The 25,053-nt window shown below is 31.8% G+C and overlaps 1 protein-coding gene across 2 annotated transcripts; it reads right to left on the reverse strand.

Annotated features, from left to right (window-relative positions):
- Positions 1 to 25,044, reverse strand: LOC111413403 (proton-coupled amino acid transporter-like protein CG1139). Of its 2 annotated transcripts, none has more exons than XM_023044364.2 (9): positions 24,954 to 25,044; positions 11,166 to 11,377; positions 5,908 to 6,000; positions 5,474 to 5,624; positions 5,083 to 5,204; positions 1,016 to 1,376; positions 780 to 958; positions 551 to 726; positions 1 to 488 (listed from the first exon to the last, which is right to left on the reverse strand). In XM_023044364.2, exons 2-9 carry the CDS (start codon positions 11,204 to 11,206, stop codon positions 244 to 246), a joined length of 1,368 nt encoding a protein of 455 aa, XP_022900132.1. In that variant the 5' UTR covers positions 11,207 to 11,377; positions 24,954 to 25,044; the 3' UTR covers positions 1 to 243. The 2 variants fall into 2 exon arrangements, with proteins under 2 accessions (XP_022900132.1, XP_022900140.1); XM_023044372.2 differs by lacking the exon at positions 24,954 to 25,044 and adding an exon at positions 12,855 to 13,015.
- Between the last annotated feature and the right edge of the window lie 9 nt (positions 25,045 to 25,053).

Below are 25,053 nucleotides of genomic sequence, written 5' to 3' on the forward strand. Positions count from 1 at the left end.
TTTGAAACAGTCTTTTTGAATGATAACATTAAACGTAAAAGTACATACAAATAAAATATTTGAATAAGATAATATTACAAAGTATGATAAGGAAGAATCGACTAAAAAAAGCCTGTTAATTTATTTATCAATAAACTAATTTTTTGAAATCTTGTCTACATGAACGAATAATATAAAATAAGGTACATAATACTAACTGAACGCGTAACAGAGCTATGTATAGTTGATTATGGAAGCTCTGAGTTAACTTCCTTTGCTCAATTCTATGATAATTTCAGAGAGGCAACTGTAACTACCAGCCAAAAGACCTACGAGGCCGAAAATAATCAAAGCAACGTTTTTCGTAAGATTTAAGCCACTGAGTTTATCTGAGTAATTAACGCATATTTCCATTATGGCTGGAAAAGCTATTCCTAAAGCTGAAAGGCAGAAAGAACCAAAGAGAGCAATGAATAAAGCTAGAAGAGGTATTGTTGCAGCGAGTACAACTAAAATCAAAAAGAATAAATTAATAATGAATTGATGAAATTGATCAAGTTGAAAATCTTACATGAAATAATCACAGCAATTATTCTTAAAACATATTCCCAAAGCAATTGGTGGCTGCTGTTTTCTAAATGTTTTACTATGTATGTGTCCCACATAATTTGAACTGGTACGTACCCTTGTAAACCATAAGATATAAATATAGCGAGTGAGTAAAGAAGTTTTACAGCTTTAGCAGGACTAAAAAAATAATTCATATAATTAAGCATTTTTCTCGATTAAAAATTTCTTACATGTCTTCTTTTGGGAAATTAAGTGTTATAGAATCCGCTGAATTTTCTCCATATCTCCAATAACCAAGGAAACCCAAACCAACATACAAAAGTACGATAACAACCATTGACATATTAAGAACGCCACAATAACCGCCGAATGACTTTGGCGTTTTCATGTTGTTTTCAACAGCTATAACCTAAACGGATTAAATTACACAATTACATGTACTCATTATTATTATTAAATTACTTACCACACCAACAGCTTCTAGCGCAAAAAGCGTCGTTCCAAAAAATAATGGGAATTTATACAATGTACTAAATGTGGGTACATTGGAAATTGGAGGAAGATCCTCGAATATATAATATAGGACCACTCCAAAGGAAGCAAACGTGATGATATTGGCGAGGATTGAAAACGGTGCGAGAAGTTTAAGATTTCTTATCGAGTTGATTAAAATGAACGGTATCAATAGGATGAGCATGTATATGTTCAGGCTAAGATCGGAGCCGGTTAGCTCATCACAGACGTCTTTTAAATTTTTTGCGACGAAAAGTACATATACGCAACATATACCTAGTTGGTAAAGAACCAAGAAGACGTCGACTAGATACCTATAAAGTAAAAGAAAATTATTGAGTTGATAGTTATAATTCTTCATATGCGGTTTTGGACACGAGCGGAAGGAAAGATGTTTTTAAAATAAATTTGGATACTAACTGTCTTTATACATTGTCAATAAGTAGTAAAAATATCTTACTTAGAAAAAGACACTTAATTTAGCAAACTTACTCTCTCAACAAAAATTCACCTCTAATTTATGTCTCCTGCTGTAAAGTAGTCAGTAGTGTTTGTTATTCATTGTAATTAATATATTCATCATTATAACATTGGAATCATTAATTTTATCTCTTCGTAATTGCTACTGTATTTACAACAACCTTTTCATTATGTGACTTAAATAGTGTTCGTGAAAGTAATTCAGAGCAGTTTCGTTCTTCAGAAGACTTTAATAGGTTTTTTGAGATACCCAGAACATTTCTCCATCCAATACACTTCTATATTAGTATCGTATTCAGTCTTGCATAAGCCGTATTTAATCTTCCATTAGTAGGATTTAGTCCGTTACCAGCAGTATTTACTTTTTCGCCAACAGTATCCAGTCTTTTATTAGTAATACCTAGTCTTCTGAGAAAAGTAATTACACTGCCATCAGCAGCATCTAGTCTTCTGCTAACAGTATTTAGTCTTCTGTAAGGAGTGTTCTTTTGCAATCAGCATTTAGTCTTCCATAAAGTCCGCTGCTAGCACTATTTAGTTCTCCGCTAACAGTATCTACTTCTTTTATCTTCAACAAAAATCTTCTGCAAGAGTAGGGCGTATTTGTTATTTTGTGGACATATATGATACAAGAGTCATACATGCTGTGAAAACATGTATATAAGGTATAGACTCACACATAGTTCAGTTTTCTTGGGTAGAAAATTCGGTGCAGTATGTTCTTGAATGATGTATATGCGAAAAGGATTAATATATTAAATATTACTACTATATTCTAAATATTAGTCCTTTTTATATTTCACGTAACGTTTTTGTTGGTATTATGAGTTGATTTCAGTAGACAGTTGATTTTATTCAGCTGTTACGCTTTTTTTTCTCCTAAATATTTTGCGGTATACATATGAAGATTATATGTATATGTTATAGTTCCTAGAATCATCTTACTTAGAATCACCCTACTTTCCAGGCTTAATTGGCATATATACTTTAAATTTACATCTGTCAAAGTAAAGAGGAGAGACCTAGTGATACTCTAGACTACATGATAAATAGTCTAGAAATAGCATCATGTACGTCTCAAATCCCTACTTTGGAGTTAGCAAATCTCAATAATGTAAGCAAAGCGTTGCGTCTTCTACTGTTTGTCTACGCACTTAGTACATTGCAAAATAATATTGAGTATTTTGTTAATAAATATAAGATTTATAATAATATGTCATATCTCCGATTTCGAGACATATTTTGAGATGATATGACCATGCTGCCTGCTTGGCATTTCTCCTGTGATTCATTGTGTGTTGCAGGCTTTCTGTTGCATCCCTTATATGTATAGAATCGTATCATTCATCCTCATTTTTGTAGCAGATAAGGCCGCGGATACATTGGTTAAGAATTCGTACGAAAATTTAATCGTACAAGTTCGTAAGAATTCATCAGAAACGAACAAATGCATTGTTGTCTTTAGAGGTGGTTACATTGGTTGCATACGTTTGTTGGCGCAGTTGATTAGTTGGTACAAGGAATAATATTATACAAGGAGAACTGCCAGGAAGGGATTGTAGAGAAATATCTAAAAGAAAAAAACGGGATTAGTGTGGAAACCCGAGATTAGAGCAAGTAGGAAATGTATGGAAATGTGGACAAATGATGAAGAAAAGAGAGAATATCACCTACACAATATCGATAACGGAGTAGAGGGAATATTTTATTAGGCTGATGGAGATAATGTGGTCATTATGAATGCGTTTAATACGGAAAACCAGATTTAATTTTGGAAGAAGATAAGAAAGAAATCACACAATTGTTATGAGAGAATTGACTTGAATCGCAGCTGTTTGCCATATACACTGCAGATATTGAACGACCATTGGAGGAAAAACAGTTGGGGGCGGTGTAGTTGTGACACGAGAAAGATATTCTGGATTACGCGGATGTCATAGGATTTGCAAGTTAATGTGGAAAAACAAAAGCAATGAAGTTCTGTAATGGAAAGACAAGATGAGAAGAAGTGGATATGGTTATAGGAAGAGATTGGAGAGGTAAGGAAGTATTATGTTAATATGTAATAAAATGACAAAAGGGACTAGTTTGGAGATGGAACAAAAAGTATTTGGGAGAGATGTTTGGAATAGGAATTTGGTGTTTGAATGTTTGAAAGACATGTTAATCAACAGCATGATTTCCTATACGACCCGTCTGCTGAAATAAACTTGGTTAACCATGCAAATTATAAAAAATTATCAACTCTAAGCAAAATTCTTAATGAGAAGTCTTCTTAAAAAGAATATTTGGCTGTGAAGTTAAATAACTATTTTTCGAATTTAATGTCTGTTATGTCATGCGCCACGTTGCTCCATTTTTAATTTTAGATTATATCAACGACATCTACGAGTGTTTCCACCACTCTAATTTTTTATTATACACGCACGTTTGTAAAATCTTCTTTGGGCTTGGATGCATATCCGACGTCTAGTACACCTAGTACGTCTGCCTTATTTCTAAGCTCTGAAGTATTATCAAATGATGTATAGTAAAAAGACGTTGACTTTAATAATAGTCGTTATTCGTAGTTATTTTATACCATTCTGCCGTTATAGCATGTTTCATGGTGTCGTGTACATTGACGTGCCTCTTTTTCAGATGACGTTGCATTTCTCGTTACTTTATGAGGATTCAAGCTGGTTACTGTAGTGAAGAATGAAGTTTTTTATGGACATTGTATAGCACAAATTATCTTGTTAGATGAATGTGTGTTAAATTAGTTTAAAAATATTGATGCGCGATTATTTATTCATAATGCCATCAATAAACTCAATATTTTACCAAATTAAAATGTTCAGGTTCTACTTATTCAATAAGTGGTTGTGTCTTAATTTTCTTAAATGCTTGCAAATGCATTCAGCGTGTACTCTTTTCCCTTACTCAAATTTCAGAGTTTATGCTAATATTACCTACTATTTTTAGTTCCTGCCTATCTTATTTTGCTGATTTACGTCTGTTGTTCGAATCAGTAATGACGCATACCCGCTATCAGTCTTATTTTCATTGAAGATGGAGGTAAAGATTTGCGAAATATTATATTCTATATTACATATTTCTATTTTCCATCATTTATTAACGATGGAATTACATCAAAATTAAAATACGATTAAGATACAATTAAATCAGTCCATATTCTAGTTTAAGTATGCAAGAACTTTATTACATATAGGTTTGCTTGTATTTGATTTTCCTAAACACTACTTGAATGGAATTCCTCTCGGTATGTATCCAGAATGACTACTAAAGCATAAGAAATCATAGGAACCAATCTATTAACTATTCGCATAATCTTATCGTAAAAGAAAGCGATATCATCAATTTCTAAATTATTTAATAAGGACTTCATCTCCCCCAATTGCTTTGTTCAGTAAGCCTCTTATTTTAGCCAAATAATATATAAATGACATAAATAAAATACATAAAAACACCTTTCATTTTTCATGTCCAAAACATATCTATATTTCTAAACATTTATTATTATTTTAAAATATTACTTACGGCGAATATTTCGCAAAAGGCCGAAGGCACGGTGGACCGGTTTCTAAAGCTAACTTCATAGATTCAGGATATGTTAGCATTGGAACTTTAATTCGTTTGCAAAGAACATATTGAGCGTTAACCTAAAAATAAATTCATCTTAAAATGTAAAGTGTAAAATAAATTTAGACAAAATCATAATTGTTGATGATCCGTGAATCCTGAATAAGATAACCGTGGAAAATGAAATATTAATATATGTATGTGCAGCGCGACCCAATAAATTTGTTTGAGCTGAAAATTACTTTTGGGAAAATGATTTTTGGGAAAAAAATAAGTACTTGAGCTTTTGCCAAAACAAACACGTTTTGAATCTTAACAATTTGATGGATTTTGAGTGAGTCATACTTACCAGGACGTGTAGACAATATGTACATATGAATCCGATTATTATTGTAAATACAAAACCATTTATCAACCCCGAGTTTTTAAAGGCATAAGGCATAGCTAGAATACCAGTTCCTAAACTACCTTTTAAAAGATGGATCATGGTCTCCGTATTCCTAAGAAAAAATAATTTTATTACAATTTAGGTACCTTTATCCTTTTTAAAAAAACAACATAAATTTGTTCCACATTTTCGGACAATTTTGAAACAATTTTAATTTAAATTAGGAGATCAATTAAGAAGATACGGTTATAAATAGAAAAAGAACACTATCTTTAAATTCCATTTTTATCTCCTATTGTAACGTAGACTATCCTGAAGTGGTGCCATGCAATTTGCAACCTTGACACCATTTTCCAAAAATAAATAAATCTCTACTTCGTCTTTCAGTTACTTACGTTGTTGGAGCGGGGGCGTTACGGTGCAAATGGGGATCGTAAAACTCATCTCCAGCCAACGCTGGACTCCCGGGTCCCGCTTCTTCATTGTACCTGAAAACAACAATAAAAGTTAGCATTTTAAATCACTTTTTTAATTAAATATTTTTTGAAAAGATTACGTTTTGTTTGTAAACAATTCGATTTGATTCTGTGAAAAAAGCTGCTGGGGTTCATTAAAAATCGAGCGAGCTTTACTCCTCTCAACGGGTAGTTACAAGTACTTGCGAGCTTGTAAAAGGGGAGAAGTCCCGGGATCAATAAAGCTCTCTAAAGCTTGGAATAAATTTTGCATTCGGTTCAGATACGATTTCAATAGAATAAAATTTTAAATTCTCCTTTTTATTTAAAACTAGACAATATTTTATAACTCTATTATGAGTAATATATTAGAAAAACAATAGCTTTTAGAACAGTAATCCGTGCATCGTTTGTTTTAATTTATGTGTCGCACATACCAGCCGTTCTCCCAAAGCTATGCAGACTGATAGTAAAATAAATAAATGTAGTAGGTGGCCAACATTTGAATTACGATGGTTTGCATAAGAGCCTGTTTAAAACACTTGTTTGGCAAGGTTTGGCTCTATCAAGACATCTGCATGTTTTTTAAATAAATATTTTAGCCTGCAGCTGTGTTTAGATACGTTAGATATGTTGTAGTGATGATGAGTGGGCGAGATTAACTAACTTTTTAGTTTGAAGAAAGTGGGTAAATGAGTTCCGAGATGACGATCCACCTAGGTTTCAGTCGATTTAATTCAATTCAACTCGTTTAATATTTTCGTTTCGCTCATTTTGATTTAGTTTATTTTTGGATTTATGCCAAAAAGTGAAATTAAGATGAAATGAAATCGCAGTAATTTTAATATGTATTATATGTTAAATTGCATGGGAGGAGACCATGCAAGCTTTAACAACTCAATTGGTCCAGCTGAAAGATTTTTAAAATTAGCTGAGTGTAAATTACAAAGTATTCATCTTAAAACAAATTCGTTCTAAATAATCTATCTTCATTATGCTTTCTTTCAAATTTACTAAAAACTCGTACCTGTTATTTTAAATATATACGGAATATGTGGAAATGGTCAGATGTGTCCATCGCACAAATTCTTTGGTTAGTATTTTAATCCGATTCTGATCAGCAATCATACATTTTCACATTTTGTTTTGACATTTGGCAGAAGTAGTAGATGTAGTACTGGAAGATCTATGAAGTTCTAGGAATGCTAAGAAATTTATAAAAGATTGACTGAAATTGACAAGAATTGAAATTGCAAGAAAATCTGTGATTTTTAAAGAAATTTTGATTTAACTTTTTAATTGATTGGCTACATTCTTTGATTTCCACACAATTTGATTTTACTTACTGTATATGTAATAGAAGGTTATCAAATCTTGAAGAGCGAGAAGTAATGACAGAAGACAACTGGAATCTCAATGATAGATGAAATAAGTTCAGGGAAGCGATAATATGGGCAGCAACCAAAGAAAAATCAGTACAATAAAGATCGACAAAAACCAAAGACGAACTAAATGCTGGAATAGAATGGTAAGGGATAAGATAAAATAGAAAAAAGAAGCTTAGAATACAATCAGGAGAACAAGACCAGCCGCAGATCAAGGACTATGCCGATGAAGGAGGCCTACGAAAAATCTGCCTACGAGAGAAGATAATAAATAGAAACAAATCCAGGATGCTACATACCACAAAGGAAAAGGGAGGAAAAAACATAGATGTACGTAGATGGCAAGTACTAGAGCCTTTAAAAGTACGAATATTTGATAACCATGATTACCAAAAAAATGGTAAGGTTGATTAGGAGATACGCAACAAAATAGCAAAAGCAAGTTGAGTCTATACCAGATAAATAATACCCAGGTAGACAAGAAAAACACCTATGTACACCTACGAGCCGGCATCTTGGACAATATTAGATAAACAAAATTCAAAAATAGGAGCAACAGAGTAAAGTATCTATGAAAAATCGTAGGATAAACCAGAAAACACAGAGTTCGAAACAGGAGCGCCAGTGAAAAATTGAACTCAATAGATGAGATGGAAAAGAAATAGCAGAATGGGGGTAACAGAAAGAATAAGAAAAATATATGAGATAATCAATGCACATAGAAAGCAACAAATTGTATAAATGAATCTTGGACAATATTAGATAAACAAAATTCAAAAATAGGAGCAGCAGAGTAAAGTATCTATGAAAAATCGTAGGATAAACCAGAAAACACAGAGTTCGAAATAAGAGCCTCAGAGAAAAATTGAACTCAGTACATGAAATAGAAAAGAAACAGCAAAATGGGGTAACAGAACGACGAAGAAGAATATGTGAGATAATTAATGCACATAGAAAGCAACAAATCGTATAAATGAAATAGTACAGAAACGGTAAACTTACTGCTGGCTTGAATACTATCTTAATGTATCTATTGAAAATCATATCACGGCTTAAGAAAGCAGTGGTTAGGCTACTGTCGGTATTATGCAAGGCTTTTGAACACATCATTAAAAGCTATGAACATAGAGTTCCGCAGAGTTTAGTGTTGAGACGATATAGTGTTGAGATGCGAGTACTCTTATTATCTATATGAGAATGAAGTATTGAAGGACATTATGAAAAATAATTACATATGGTTGATAATGTTATGAAATGAATGGTAGTGAATAAAGTTCACTTGACTTGTGAGAGAACGCATACGTTGCAATTGGTGTTGTTTAAATGACTGCTTTCTTGTGTCAAATCATGTGAATAAGCTGAACAGAAAGCTTATCTTACTATGCACATAAGGCGCAGGTTTCCCTTAATTATGCTGAATTATGCCTTGGCTATGGTCAAGGTGGCAATAGTAACAAATATGAAAAAATATTGAAGAAGCAAATGTATGGCATTGGATACAATCCATTTAGTAGTGCTATTAGTTATTTTTCAACTGAATATTTTTTTATCCGTTTTTTAGGAAATTGCTAATTATTATATATTACCGGTTACATTAGCAATAAACCATTAGCAGCAGGAATGGTATAACAATTATGTGATAGGTAGTTTTATGCAAGACCAGCTGACTTTCCGATGTAATTATTTGGATTTTACCGGCATCCGTTAGCTTAGCTGAACTGAAAGATTCTTTAGTACCTTCAGTTGACTTCATAGTTGGAGTATATAGGAATATAAAAAAAATCCATGATATGATAAGACCGAAACTCATGAAGTCAAGAGAATGAGAAGTGAAAGAGAAGAAGGATCTTATATCACATCGATATATATCATAACGATACCTACTAATGGGACTTGAAAGTATTTAAGGGGCTAGACCAGCAGTTTTTTTCAAAAAAATCAGAAGAGGATGACACCAGCCTTAGACAAACAACATCAAGCTGAACAAAATAACCTTACTTCAAATGACTTGCTTCACAGATGTGTTGGTGCGAACATTCAGAATAATAACGAATCTTATAATGCATTTGTTCAGCATTTGGCTAAACTGCACACATTTTCTAGGAAAAAAAATAATTGAAGTTTAACAGAAATTTAAGTTTGGTAGAAACGATGGCATCACTGATTAAAAGTAAGAATCATTTATTACTATTTTAGACAAAAAAATTAAATACGGTTTTCTCGAAATAGCATTTTTTGACCTGATTAAGAAACAAAAAGATTTAAAAAAAACTATTGAACCAATCATGTTGAAATTTTAGGGGACTTTTTTAAACATTACTTATGATGCTTTAATAAACCTGAATTGAACCAAAAATTCTTTTAAACTCATACATTCTTACAAGGGTGACTCAGTTATTCAGCAATATGATAATACCTTAATGATAGTTCGTAAAAGATATTTTCAGGCAAATCCAGATGTCTACTAAATTTAAATAAACTCTAAATGAATAAATAAAATAAATAAACTTTAAATAAACTAAATATTAATTAAGAACCTAATGAAAAATCTTTGGATAAATACCAAATAATATTTATCTGGCATCTGATATTTATCCATTACGGGATAGGTGAATCAATAATGGCAAGAGTTACAAGTAAAAATTTGTGGTATTATTTTAAATCATATCATATCACCTTTTTATCACAACTCTATTGAAACCTTAAAATAATTATACGTTTAGCAAACATTAAAATGTCCCATTGTAATTAATCCAAAGCTTTTTATTACTTTCTAATTTTTGTTACTTTTTAATTACTTTCTAAACTGAAAAGCTTCAAATTACGTAGGGACAGATGCGGTAATAATGAAACAACATTTTTGGTCATTAGCGAAATGATTGACTTTTCAATAAAAATATAAATCCAAAAAATCATTGATAATGGTATGTATGATATAACTTTTTTCTTGTAGATAAACACCATCTTCAGGAGGGTGTAGAAAAGGTTTCGTAATATTGCGGTGACAAGTTTCTAATATGCTCCTAACAATGGTATAACACCGAAACTAGTCTAGCTTATTAATGTTATTATTATTCCTTCCCATCTTTGGAAATTTAATTTAAATAAAACAAATCTGTGTGTTAAGATGGATTATTTAATTGTTCGGCTCTACCGGTTTCGATTAATAAATGTAATCATCTTCAGGAGATTTGCCACGTCAATCATATTTTATAAATCCCATATCTTAAAACTATTTCTTTATTACACGTTTTATTTCTTTCTTGTTGTTAATTTATTTACATCGAAATCTGTTGTTCTTTTATGTCTTTTTATGTTTATGCAGATTTTGCAGACAGAGAACTAAGCTCAAAAACTGGTGTAGCAACCAATTTGATATTTTAAAATTGTTCTTCTGAATTTAAGACATTCATAACATAGTTAATAACTAATATTTGCCAGCACAAATTAATTAACACATAAGTATATTGTATTGTAATTTTAATATAATAATTGATGCTTTAGGATGGAATTCAAAAAGATGTTCCAACTTAACTATGTCTTTAGAAACAATTTCATGAAGTTTGTAATTGTACAAATTAATTATTTCTCATCACGATTATAAATTATATTTAAAAAAAATATGCAAGAATTAATTTAACAAAAAATCGAACAGAAATAAACATTGCAAATAATACCTATTTTTATCTTAACTTTTATATAACAGACTAAACAACTAGTTTATCCATGCGGAAGCGGATTAAATACCTATTCCATTACGATTAAAGCCACACCTACCTTAAAAAAACTAAATTCTTAACCTAGGTTACTTACTTTTTTCCCAAGGGCTCGAGTTTTAATGACTCCTTTGCCATTGTTTCTTTCTTCAATTGAAATAAAAAAAAACGTTGATAAATGTAGTCCTTCGCGAGGTAACCTTTTCGAAACTGCCTACACTATCTCACTTATGTTGAACTATCACATGTGTGGCGAACGTTGCCAAGGAGTTACATCAGGAGGACACTTATGCCATCTCATTCGACCACCTGAAACGACGAGGAAAATCGCCAAATTAAGATTAAAACCCTGTGTTCCTAGTTTATATATGCGCAAGGTCGCACGAGTTTGCGAATTAACGAAGAAAATAAAACTGCTATGGGTTGTTTTGATACAGTTTTCGGGGTCGGGTCACGTCGATCGATTATTTATCGAACAGTGCATAACTTATTTTATCTATTAATAGAGAGAATCTAAAATTGTCGTCTAATTGCTCTTAATTCGTTGCGAATTTCTACGTCAATTTTTATGCGTAGTATGCAGTTATTAGGAACAATAACGAACAATAAATGAATCAAGCTGACCATGCAATTGTACGCTTAATATGTCTTGTAACGTAATATTATTGTTTAAAGATATATAATCTAATCAACTTGGAATTATCGTTTATACAAAACATTAAAAGGAAACTAACAGTTTCAAAGTTTGCCAGAAAATTTTATCTTTTTAAAATTACTGAAATATAATTTTGGCACGGTTTAAACACAACAGTGTGTTGTCTCAACAATTTTATTGTTATTTTTTGAAGCCATTATGAGCCAAAATGGGTGAAATTTATTAATTAAAAATTTTGTACTGTTATAATGTGAATAGTATTGAATAATTGTTATAGATTAACCGTGAAAGTATGATGTTTAGGAAAAATTCCACTGTCAAAAAGACGACGGTAAATTGCGAATTACAAATTGCCGTGGAAATTGGCATAACTGCCGTCTGGTTTAAGAATTTAAATCGCTACTCTTGTGTAACGGTTCAATGGAATACAGGGGACGGTTTATAATTTTAATAATGATCAACCTTGCATAAGCAAACCAATAATCTAAGTTTAAATAAGTGGTCTAGGTAACCAAGGTTAATCAATTTTTTTTTTGCAGAGAAAGTAAGAAATTTGATTATAATTAATGGAAAATTTCCATGTCGAGAATAATTTTTTTATCCTAATAATAAAGAATAATTATCCTAATATATTTTATTAACTATTTTAATGAGCAATTAATTTAAATAAAATCGTTATCGTTATTTATAGATCTGTTATGATTATTGTTATTAAGTTTTGATTTGAAATAATACGTGAAGTAACTTTAAACTTTCATTTATATCCAACACTTTAAAAAATTCTATGCAAATGTGGTATTTATTTAAATGTTACAGTCAAAGTGCAGTAAATTTACTGTTTTATTAAAACTTGTTGGAAGTTCTTTATATATTTTTTTGTTCTAATCTGGATTAAATAACAAAATCATGCAATAACTCATTTACGGATTCATAATGGTTATAAAAAATTAAGACTCAAACATTATGCGACAATTAAACCTTTGCATATTAATTGAGGATTGTATTTAAATTACTTGCAATCCTTAAAAATACTAAAATTGTTATTGGAAATTTACTTCTACAGATAAATCTGCATTATTAATTTTAAATACAAACTCATCAATTAATTATCTTTTCATTTTAATGTCTTACCAGTTATGTAACTAAAAAAATTTTTTTAGTTTATAAAAAACCAGTTGCTAGCAACTTAAAAACTATTTTTTAATTAATTTTTAACTATTTAGATATATTTCTAAGGATGAACAGTGAACACATCCCAACGGTACAACGTTGGAAGTTGTACTGAGAAGACTAAATGAGTACTCCTGTCGTTAAAAATTGCAATGGTCCGTGTTGGGAATGGATCGTTACGTTCAACCAGCAAAGAAGTAGGATAAAAATTCGCGTGATACATAAAAGACAAGACAAGAAGGGATGAGCTTGCGGTTCTCTTTCTCGACTGCTAACGGGGCTCTAATTAAAGAGCACCGTGGACGTCAGAAAATTGAGCGTGTGGACGTTCGGACGACATACACAGAGTCCTATTTAATTTGACTACTGTGTCCCCGACTGTGATTGCAATCATGCTGCAGCCGCACAATTCATCCGCAATTAACTTGCAAATATCACATCCTCTTCACTTTTTTAGATTACTTAACATCGTATTTTCTCCCATAAACCAACAAATCGATCAAGTACTTGTTTAAACAGTTTATTTATATGGGTAATAAATACAGTAGTCAAAAACTACGTTACTATCATTTGTTTTTACAATTCAGTCACACATTTACTTTTTGGCACAAGTCTACAGATTTTACTTACTATTTAAATAGGATACAGCTCGTAATATTTTATGGATAGGGCGTGATATTAAAATAAATAGATGTGGCACCTAGTTTTTGGCAAATAATTAAAAAAAAATTAGAAATATGTTGTTGTATTTATTAATTTTGAAGAAACGTGCGATTATTTATCGTTTAGAATTTTATTATCACATCGTGTGTACCCGTGCGAGGTTCAAATATTTCGTTTGATGATAAGAATTTCTATATTGATTTCATTAAACTTTGATCACAATTATAAATGTTTGGATGTCTTGTTCTCCAAATTTAACATTGTTTAACCTTTAAGTTAAAAAAATGGTGGGAGGGGAGAACATGGTTTGAATTTGATTTGAAATCAAAACTATAAATAAATAAATATTTCAGGATGTATTTCGGACTCCGTAAGATGAGTTATTCAAAATTTCCAACACAATCGAAGACCGGTTTTATGTTTTAAGTTGGAAGCTCTGAAAATATATGAAGGTGAAATTGGAATAGTTCAGCTTAGTAATAGCAGAGAGAAAGAAATTAGAGGTATTCTTAAGGTTCGATTATATAATTACAATACCAGAAAGAGGAATTGAAAGGATTAATAAGAGCTGCAGAAATGAAGCAATTGTGTAGTAAATTGGGAAAAATAATTTTGGTACATTAAGGATAAGACTGGAAAATGAAGATACTCAAGAGGGGTGGATGGATGAGGCAAATAAAAGGGATTATAATTATAGTGAATAATAATAGACGCACAGCTTAACCCAGAAGTTTACACTACTGACGTTGCAGACTATTTAGCTTTGTTAGAAAGCTAGTTTTGTTTAGCTACAAAGAATATGTAAAAGAAGCATTACATCGACTCAGCTCCAATCTATCTTGAGGATTAAGTGCAAATTCTTTGTTGTGACACTTCTCCTTCAAATTCAGGTCGTATTAATGCCCTTTTTGCTTCTCAAACAAAACCTTATATTAATATAGAAATAGTTGTTTTCTTTGGAGCCAAAGCGTCTTCAAAGTAAAGGTGTTGAGATAAGTGGAAAAGTATCGCCTCTAATGAAATACAGTGTTATAAAGAAAAGCTTATATCGTGTCTATTTCCGAAATTAAAAATTTCTTTAAATGTTACTGAAGTTACCAAGGAAACAGTCAGAGATGACTATCGTCAGATTCAATCCATTTTGGTAATAAAAGCACCTTACCAACACTTGTGGGTTTTAAATTATTAATAACATCTCGTAAACAGCTTTAACAAACGTTCAGGGAGCATTTATGCTATTTTGACGATGAAGTATCTTCAAGTATCTTTCTTAGCGATGATATCAACCAAGAAAAAGCAAAAAATAGAATTAACCAACAAAAATGTTCCTACAGAGGAAGAAATTTCTTTAGTTCTCTAAGTATATCATAATTATGATAACTATGTTGCTATTTCTTTATTTCAAAAAAAAATTATGATTTCATTTAGGTCAAACGCAAGTTTTCTGTACCAAATGACCTATATTATCGTCAAAGAATATTTAGTTTGAAGAAGCCAGAAAAAAGCTTTCAACGTTTATGGTAGTGAATGACTTAGCTGAATAAACGGTCAGTTTGATGCATGACTTTCGTGGTTTATGTTGCGTACAACAATATCAAAAGATTAATCCTGACTGTAAAAACCAAATATTAAAAAGATATATAATAGGTATATGATTTGAGCAGATTCGTGTTTTACTTACCACATTTCCAAAATCCTTTCATATTAACTTAACGCAAACGTGCATGTTTTATGTTTGCTATTATGTCAGCACGGAATATCAGTATTCAATTGGAATAATATTTATTATTTTAGTTTCGAGGTCAACTAGAAAAAGATAAAAGGTATGCGTAAGTAATTTTGCGGAACAGATCCTCCTTTATCTCTTGGGACGTCTCCATCAACACAAATAATGAGATAAACTGTCATTTTCTTGCACACAGTACATATTAGTAAGCTTCGGTATGGAAATATATTTTACCAGAAAGATACCGTGAAGAGTCTACAAGGAAAGCTAATACACCAAGGCTTGAAACACGTCTCAACTCATGTAAAGCTTTGCCTATCATCGCTCCTACTAGCTTCTAGAATCTAGATGGATATCTTCAATGAACCAGTTTTTGGAGTCCAAAGTTAAGACTAGAAAATTATTTAAATAGTCAGCAATGATAAAATTTACCATGATGGAAGAAAAGACAACTATCTACGAAGCCTCATTGCATCAGTAACTATCGCCAACAATGGATAATTTAAACACTTACATATGTTATCACACCACCACCGACAACAGATCATTACGAAAGAAGAGCTTCTAAGGACGTACTCTAAAACGATGGTTAAATGTCGAGCGTTAACAAGAAGAAGTGGCAGTCAGTAGGTATGGTAAGTAGTCGATCTGTTGAATTCATCTGTCTCCCTTTTGTTTCAGGTATAACAGAACGAATAGCCAAGCGACTGTCGAAGGGCGACATTACGGTGAGACATTGAATAGGCACCAAATTACGGAAGGTGTTGAGAGTTCTGCAAATGCGATTAGTACTATCTATGATACACCGACGAACTTTTGAATACTGTATAAAAGAACACGAAATATTCAGCATTAAGGTCGCAGAGCCTTACCTTACAGAACGCTATCATACAATTGGGTTCAGTCCACCGAAAATATAGTTCAGCCAAACCTGGAAAATATTACTGGAATCGATAAGGGATTTCCCCACTCCACATCGAACATATCAATTAGCGAATAGTAGTTAGTCCATTAATAAGTTAATAGTTAGTTAGCTAGGTTTCAACTTTTCACTGATTTTGTCGCTTTTGAACTTGATCTAACAAAGGTTTAATTACAATGTTTTAATGTAGGTACGGCACAACCCGTAAGTTTATAGTTTTGAGTAAAAAAAGTAGTAGTGATACTAAACAAGATCAAAGGTGGAACAGATAGAAAATGGAGATAGTAGCTAACAACCACCATAGGTCTCACCTATGGTGGTTGTTAGCTTGAGAAATAAGGATCGAGAACTGAAGGTGAAGGTAGATAAGACGACTTGGTCGTTTCTGGAAAGTGTAAAACTAATACGACTACATATCGAAATTACAAATTCCATGTCTAACAATATGTAGGACTAGATAAAGATAGGACAAAGTGAATAGGACAAAAATGGAGAAGGCAGGACGTGAGTTCCAGAAGAGAAATAAGAGTCACAAATAAGAAGTGACTAATTTCGCGGTTTTCCAACTTATTTCCCAACTATGGGAAATAAATTGCGCCCCCTATCCCTTATTTCCGCCACTGCACATTCCTTCTAATTTTTCATTCGATTATTGTATTCGCCCCGTAAAAATAGCTAGATATGCAAAATTTCATGTTTCTAACCCTAGTCGTTTTTGAAATAATGAGAAATAACCACATATTGAACGTCTTCTTCAAAGTGCTCTACCTCCCTTAGGAAGCATTTTCAGACACACCTTTATATGAACTTTTCTTCATGATTTTTTATGTAGAATCACCCCTTCAAATATATGAAGCAATTTCCGGACAGCCTCTATAATTAGTTTAAAGTCATCAATATTCTGTGTGAAACACAATAATATAACATTTTATAAAAATTAAAATTAGTTTTAAGTTAAAATTAGTTAATTATAATAAACTATTCTTTATTTTCGATTTTAAATTATTTTTTATTCGCAACAGATCTTTTTATGTTTTTAAATTTTTAGTAGTTAAGCTTTTATGGTCAGTTTAAACTCAATATATAATATCGGAAATACATTCCGATTGAAATTAACAGCAGTGACCTGCATTCAAATTTATATAACACTAATGACTAACAACATTTACAAAACGTCGATAAAGCATTGTTAAACTGACTAAAAGATTTTGAATTTTAGAATAAACTATCACTTCTGGTTAAGTGAGTTGATTGAAATTTTATATCTGACTGACGGACATATATTACGTGTTAATAGGTTAATAGCTGTTAAGGTTAGATACTACTTTCGGTTGATGGATTTATCGCAAAAATCAGTCAAAAAGTCATAAAGAAACAATGTTTCTTTTTTCGCTAGATGGAACACTTGTAAACTACACAACATTTAAGTTCATCTCAAAATTATGAAGAAAAATGTTTACCCCGTCACATACATAAATTTAATCGTTTACGAGATATTCTACCGTTATCTTCAACAAATTTTTCAACTATTAGTAGCTCTTTTATTATGTTATCTTGATCATAATGTGACAAAACATGTAATGTATACTGTGAAACTGTAAATATTTTCTTTCAACATGAAGTTTTGCCCAAACAATGAACATTATTATTGAATTGCATCTGGGTTAAAAATTTATCTCGAAATTAATCGTTTCCAAAACCTTAGATAATATCTTTGCAAGCTAAAATCGTTGAAATTTTGCGTTGAAAACACGTTATTTTAAGAAATAATCGACCATTTCAATTTATACCAATGACCTTTAAACATACATACATACACACAAATATAATGCTAAAAATACTCGAAATCCATCAAAATCTCGAGGTCGAATGCAGGATTATAATAGACCTTTTTTAGGAGGAGATTTTCATAGCATTTGCTACAAATACATAAGAACATAATGAACAATTTCAAAAATTGCTGAAACAAGTCAAAAGATTTCTATCTTTTGCTAAATATTTAGGAAAAATTAAATTAGTCATATTTTTTTTTGAAATACTAATCTCAAATTTTATTTATAGAGGAGAGAATTTATTTCTTGACACAATAAAAATTAACAATGATCACATTAGAAAGCTAGATTAAAGTTTAATAATTTTAAATTTGCATGAAATGAAAATAATTACAGTAGCTATGTGTGACTAAAACAGTTTTAGGTAATCTTAATGCTTACTAAACCTTAAAATGATAATTTAGACTTTAGACTATTACTGCCGTATTCATTGTCAATTTATTAAAATGGTAAATTTGCCCGAGCGATGAGGTATGGAAATTCTGTTTGGTATTTTGGATTAAGAAGTTGAGGATCAAAAACGACCGCAAAACGAAGTACAGTAGGACGCCAAAAATCGGCAAAAATGTGGGACCATCACAACACATTGTGCGAACAAACTAACGTGTTGCGAATAACGCTGACATAAGATAGAGTTTCTCAACTATTATTTATTACTATAGTGCGTTTAAATTCAACGCCCATCGACGCTTGGTGTTGAATCTGAAACCACCCCCAGAATGGGACTAAAAACGTTGTTTTGGGATTCACAAAAAATTATTAAACTTCCTAAACGGGTTCGTTTTGACGTTCTGCTATATTTCACTTATTCAATTCAACATATCCTAGCCGACAACCTATTACCCAAGGTATGGTAAGTTCATCTGCAACTAAGTCGTTCGATATCTGGATGATGAAATGTGCCGTAACAGGTTCATCTCACACCTAATATCCACAAACGATATATACGCGGATACAGATAGTACAGAATATTGCCTGAAGGAACCTTAACTGTTGTCTATTTGGAGATATTTGCCAACAAGATGGTACTTCACTACACATTGCCGCTCTTATTAGAGTCTGTTTAAAATGAAAGAAAGGTGTTAATTGAATGGTGATATTGGTCGGTAGATTTAATTCCGCTGAATCAAATAATTCGCATGAGTTAAAAATCATGATCGGAGATGAATTTCAACGGATAAAGCCTGATCTCATAGGAAGCTGTCAGAAAGAACGTAAATATATAATATAAATATCGAGTAGAGTAGAAATATTAAACAAAATAACAAAATCTTAACCCGTTTCAGTAATTTTTCCTGAAAACGTTCATTATATGCATTCAGTATATGCGAGGAAGTAAAAAGGTGCCGCGAAAGCTATACCATAGATAAAAATATTTGTTTTGTTCCATACATGACGCAAAATTTAAAAAAATATTTATGAAGTTTTAATGTTGCAAAAAGGTCAATATTTTGAAACCACCTACAAGTTTTTGTGCAGAATATTTCATACAGTTAATCTTTAAAAGAATACTGTTTCGTACAGTGTCTGTGTTGCTTATTCTTTTCATTGTCAGTGTTGCTATACCGCAATAACATACCAACACGACTCCGAAACGCCTTCAAGGGTATATCTGAGGTCCGATTAACCTATACAAAATCGACTTATTTTATTATTATTATAAAATTTGCTGAGTAAACAGTTTGATTCACTTAATCTTTTGGATCACTAATTGTAAGTACCTCAAGTAATAAATTTAAATCAGTTCTTGTGCTTTTACAGCGCCTGTCGGCTGTCAGCGGTGACTGATGAGTTCTCATTCTTAACAAACATGATTTTACGAATTATCGTTTATTTGTGAACTCGATTATTATTGCTGCCCGCAACTAAAAATTCTTTTGATTTAAATTATTTAATACCAGCCTCAATGCATTTAGAGCACCCGTACTCGATACCCGGATACTTTCGTGTAGCACCTATTAGCAAATTAAAGCTCAAAGACAGTTCTTAATGAAAACGTAATAGTACTAAAATTCGACTTTAACAGAATCTTAATACATGGGTAATTAAAACTCGACTCTTAAGGGTTACTGAAAAATGATTAGATTTATAGGAGAAAAGTAATATTTTATAAAATGTAAACAGGGGAAAATAAATGAGAAATTATTAAAAGTTGTGAACATGGTGGACTTAACTAGGGTCACTTAACTAGCTACCGACGGAGTTGGACAATAAACCGTACGTGATTTAGTGGAACAACAGCCAAAATTTGAAAATTTCGTTTTTTCTTCAGCTGAACATTCACATAGAAAAACAATGCACAGTCTGAAGAGTGCGGGAAAATGTAATGGTGGAGTAGTTTTGTCAGCAAAGAGCAGTAGGAGGGCTGATGACCGGTGTCTATGTGTTAGCTAAAACATAATAATTTGTGGAAAAGTTGCAAATCATCGAAGAACACTTATACTTTCAACAGGGTAGTTGTGACATTTAAAAAAAAAGTGCAACATTAGAGAATTAAATGTCAGAGCCCTGCTTCAACCTAAGGGTCAGGGCATAACAAAAAAAATGAAATGATAAATCAATTACGTTTCCAGATTACTACAATTAAAAAATCTTTTAACAAAATTTTTTGCGATAAATAAAAGTTAAATAAAAGTCATTGAAGAACGTGATATCGATAGTGATGAAACTTTAGATGTGTTACAGTTGTTAAAAATTGTTCAAGAGTGTCAAGAACTAGATGAAGAACATAATCTGGAGTGGGTAAATATTGACACGAATGTTTTGATTCCTAAGAACACATGATCGACGATGATCTAGCCGATAGTGTAACCAAATTAATACCTAGACCAAGTTCACTCCAGGAATATAGTAACGACGATATAGAATATGACGCTCCAGAACCAGTACCTGAGAATTCCTAAGAGTTCTGGACAGATAATATTTTCTCTCTGACACAATCATACTTTATGCATTTGCCTCCTTTCATTAATAAACATACTTTTGCTACTATTATTATTTTACTATATTTTGGGTACGCTGTGCAGCGAGAAGAATTACACTTCTATATCATTTTCCCGCAGATCCAACTCATAAATTGTTTAATGACAATTTTACTTGATATTGGTTTCTAGTGTACCAAATTTGTAAAATATTTAGTATTTTTTTACACGAATAATCATATTTATTCTACACTCAGTGGCATAAAAAACGCATCACCTAAAATGATGACCAGTTTCAAAGTGCAATAACTTCTGCCGAACAAGCTTCGTTATCTTTTAGAGCTTGTAACTTTGGTGTTAACAACAATAGAAACTTGAACAATAAACAGAAGTGATCAGAACAAACAAGACTACAAGCTCCTTATGTTTAAAATTAATATCTTTTGTCGGTGCACCACACAGCAACTTCAAAGTGTAGGAAGAAAACACGCATTAGCGTTATTCACCATTGCTGGGTAGACCTTTCAAATAAAAAAAACCTTATTCACATGGAACAATACGTTCAAAAGTTATTGCAGTTTGAAACTGGTCATCATTTTAGGTGATGCGTTTTTTATGGCGCTGAGTGTAGTATATATGTGATTAAGTTTATTCCCAATTTCATCAAAACATCCTGGATACTATGTAAGCATTGAAGAAAATACCCAAAAAGTATTATTTAATCCCACGCAACAAGTAATTCTATCTACACCATTTAAAATCATCAAATCTCAATTATTGGAAATTAATGAAAAATGTCGCTGAAACACGTAATAAGTATTGTGGAGGGGACAATTTTATGCAAAAATTGGTTCACCCACAATAACCCCCTGCCCACAGGAGAGACCTTAATATACTCTAATCAAGTAATACCCCGCTTTAAAAGACATTTGAAACACTACATTTTGGCGATTAGTTTCTTTTAAATTGATTGCCACGTTAAAGATTTTTGAAAAAAACTTACTTTGTTTTCTTTTAATTTTAAGCTTAAATGTCTATTACTCAAACTCACTTTAACTGCTTGAAAAGTTTGTGAAAGTTTTATTTTTGTTTTGAAAGTTATTTAAGAATTAAAATATTTTTTTGACAAACAATGGTGTAGCAGTTGGTAAAATCTACGGCGTACATTCTCAAAATTCATTTGTTCTTCAGATTGCAATAATCCTTTGATGAAATTGAGGTTGAGGGGTAAACACAACAGAGCAATATTGGGTCATGTTGTCGAGCACATTGATTTTCGGTTCTGTAAATTAACACAATTTCAACCCTTTCCTGCCAACTTCTTCTTTCTCCTTGTGTATTTAGGAGTTTAGTCGTCTATTTAGCCGTTTGGAAGGTTCCATAAGCTTCATCTTTCTCTAGGTCTTCCGATATCTGTATCTATCCTGTATGTTTTTCTGATGTTCTCAGTTCTTTTGCTATCCATTAGTGTTTTACCAGCTGCTCTACGCACTATTTTCATTTCTGCAGTCTCCAATCTTTTTGTTTTGGATGTCTCGGTTTGGGTTTCTACCGCACAAGTTAGTATAGGTCTAATTGCAGTTTTGTAGATCCAGGCTTTGGCTTTAGTTCAAATGCCATATTATGTAATTTAGATACGCCGTTGGCCTTTGCGCTCCTTCAGTTTGATTACTTATTTCAGTCTCAACATTACAATGTTATTTAAATTTCCCTTTTAAGTTTGTATCTGATCGGTGTCTTGGAGGTAGTCATAGATATTATCTTTGCCGCTGATTTTGTCATAATAATTTTTCTGCCGTTTTATTAAGCTGCTACTGCTGGAGATCATCCTCCGCCATCATCAGTATAGCATAGGATTTTCACTCCCCCATTTCCAATTTTGTATCCTCTTACTTGTTTTATTATTTCATCCACTACGTTGGCTTTGAGAGTCCTCACGGCAAATGTAATTTTACGGATCGGTTCAGTTAGTTCGCCATTTATTTTTGCATGATTCTTATTTTCTTCTTTGTCTTATGACAAAGGTGGTGTCTGTACAGGATATCCCTGACTTGAACAGTTGTTCTTCATCTGCGGACATTCATTTATTTTGTTTGTTATGATCCTTGTGGTAAATTTGACATTGGTGCAGAGTTAATTTATTCGTTTGTAGTTTTCTGGCATTTTTTATCGCCCTTTTTAAATACTAGTATCGTAATGTTGATCCGCCATTCAGCTGGGATTGTCCGTTGAGGGAAAATTTCTGTGATTGAAATAGTTTATTGTTGATTTCGGTTTTCTGCCTCGTATTTTAGTTACCCATTGGATGTTATGTTTGCCTGGACTCTTTCTGTTGTTTACGTTTTGGAGTGCTATTCCTTTCTTTTCTATCACGGCCTCATCATTGGTAATATCTCTGGTGCATGTATCTCTTGTAAATCTCTCGAAATACTTAAAGTTAATAAATTACTTTGCTTCTATTCTTTTATTTCCAATAAATTGCCAAATTTGTTGTCTGACTAGTGATTTAGTGTCATTACGAATTCTGGAAAATTGTAAACCATTAATTTTCATTTATTTAAATAACTTTGGGTTGAAACACCTGATTAACCTGTTAATAACACCTGATTTAAACCATTTTCTGTTTAACCCTAATTTATCTCTTTAAGATTTTAGGGGTAGCTTCCGGGGGTAGGGGCTTAATCTGGGCGAGTCAATATTTCCATAAAATGTTGCCCATTGCGTTAATACTTCTTACAAGTTTCAACGATTTTTTCAAAAATTTTCAAATTTCCAGAAATTGAGGTGAGCAGTTTTCAAATGAACACATTTTTTGAGTCCCAAAATTTTTATATAGTGTATATTACAGAACTAGTTTTCTTAAAGTCATATTGAAGCTGATTATGAATATTGACAAACAACAAGTAAAACAAATAATTTCTTAATTTAGAAAATATGTGACAATCGATAAATTTATTTTTTTAAGTCACCCAAATTTAGCAACATTTTATACAAATATAACGACAAATTATCTAGATTAATATATATCTCAATGAAACGATTGACTGTATTTTTCCTTAAATCAATTTAAAAATAATACTTAAAGATTAATTTTATTACGATTCTTTGACGAACGTTCGTTATCAAATGTTACGGTTCGAAATTCTATAAACATCCATGGACTTTGAATAAAAGAAATTCCCACGAGTAATTTATTTGGTTGTTTACGATAATGTAAATATTTTGGGAAACTGGCGAAAGATCGATATTCTTATATAATATTTTATCGAAGAAACGCATGCTTTATAAACCAGCTAATAATCCTATTGACTTCAATAGGATATAGTTTAGTTTCTTGGTAAACAAGTAATTACATTACAATGATTACAATGAAAACCATCTAATTAAGTCGTATAAACGCACGAAAGAAAATGTCTAGGGAAATTAAAGGAAAGACATCGTATGAATGTAGAAAGTAAAGAAGTAATGTTTTATTAAGATTTCGATCTTAATACGGTTTTATATTTATGGATATTCATTTGTAATTATTTTTATCATTTCTATTATTGTTATTAAAAAGTTTTAATGACACTTATTATTAGATGTTAGTACTCTAAGAAGCGAAATTTGTTCTGTATCTAAATAATTAATTTTTATTAGACTAAATTTCTTGTATCTAAAATCGTGCGTTCTACTACCCTTGAAACGCAACGTTCTGAAAATACCAGCTGCTATAGTACTATTGATTCAGGTAGGTCGCCGACCGGTTACGTCATAAACGGCGTGTATTTACTATTAAATATTAGTGTTTACCCCATGCAAAACCCCTTTTCATTCATTCCCACCCCAACTTTTCTCTTTTAATACACATATAAGCTCTATTTCTCTATGTCTATGTGCATCTACGTTACAGGGTTTGTTATTTTGCTAATAAGGTTTTACTGTGGTAGCCTAATTTAGTTTTTAAGTGTAGCTCTGATGAGAAATTATTCTTTCATTCATCCATGCACGACTTACCAACGACTACGAGCATAAACAACAATTCGATTTCACCCTTTTACAGTCGAGCTCTGCGATCATTGCTCAACTGAACCGTTTTCGCTACGAATCGAGGTGA

Source organism: Onthophagus taurus, chromosome 1 (assembly GCF_036711975.1).
Source record: "Onthophagus taurus isolate NC chromosome 1, IU_Otau_3.0, whole genome shotgun sequence".
Lineage (NCBI taxonomy): Eukaryota > Metazoa > Arthropoda > Insecta > Coleoptera > Scarabaeidae > Onthophagus > Onthophagus taurus.

Coding starts and splice junctions, on each gene's coding strand:
- LOC111413403 (XM_023044364.2), bottom strand. CDS start 11,206: ATGGCAAAGGAGTCATTAAAACTCGAGCCCTTGGGAAAAAA. Junction 727..779: donor AATTTCCCAAAAGAAGACAT/GTAAGAAATTTT, acceptor TTATTTTTTTAG/TCCTGCTAAAGCTGTAAAAC. Junction 489..550: donor AATTGCTGTGATTATTTCAT/GTAAGATTTTCA, acceptor TTTTGATTTTAG/TTGTACTCGCTGCAACAATA.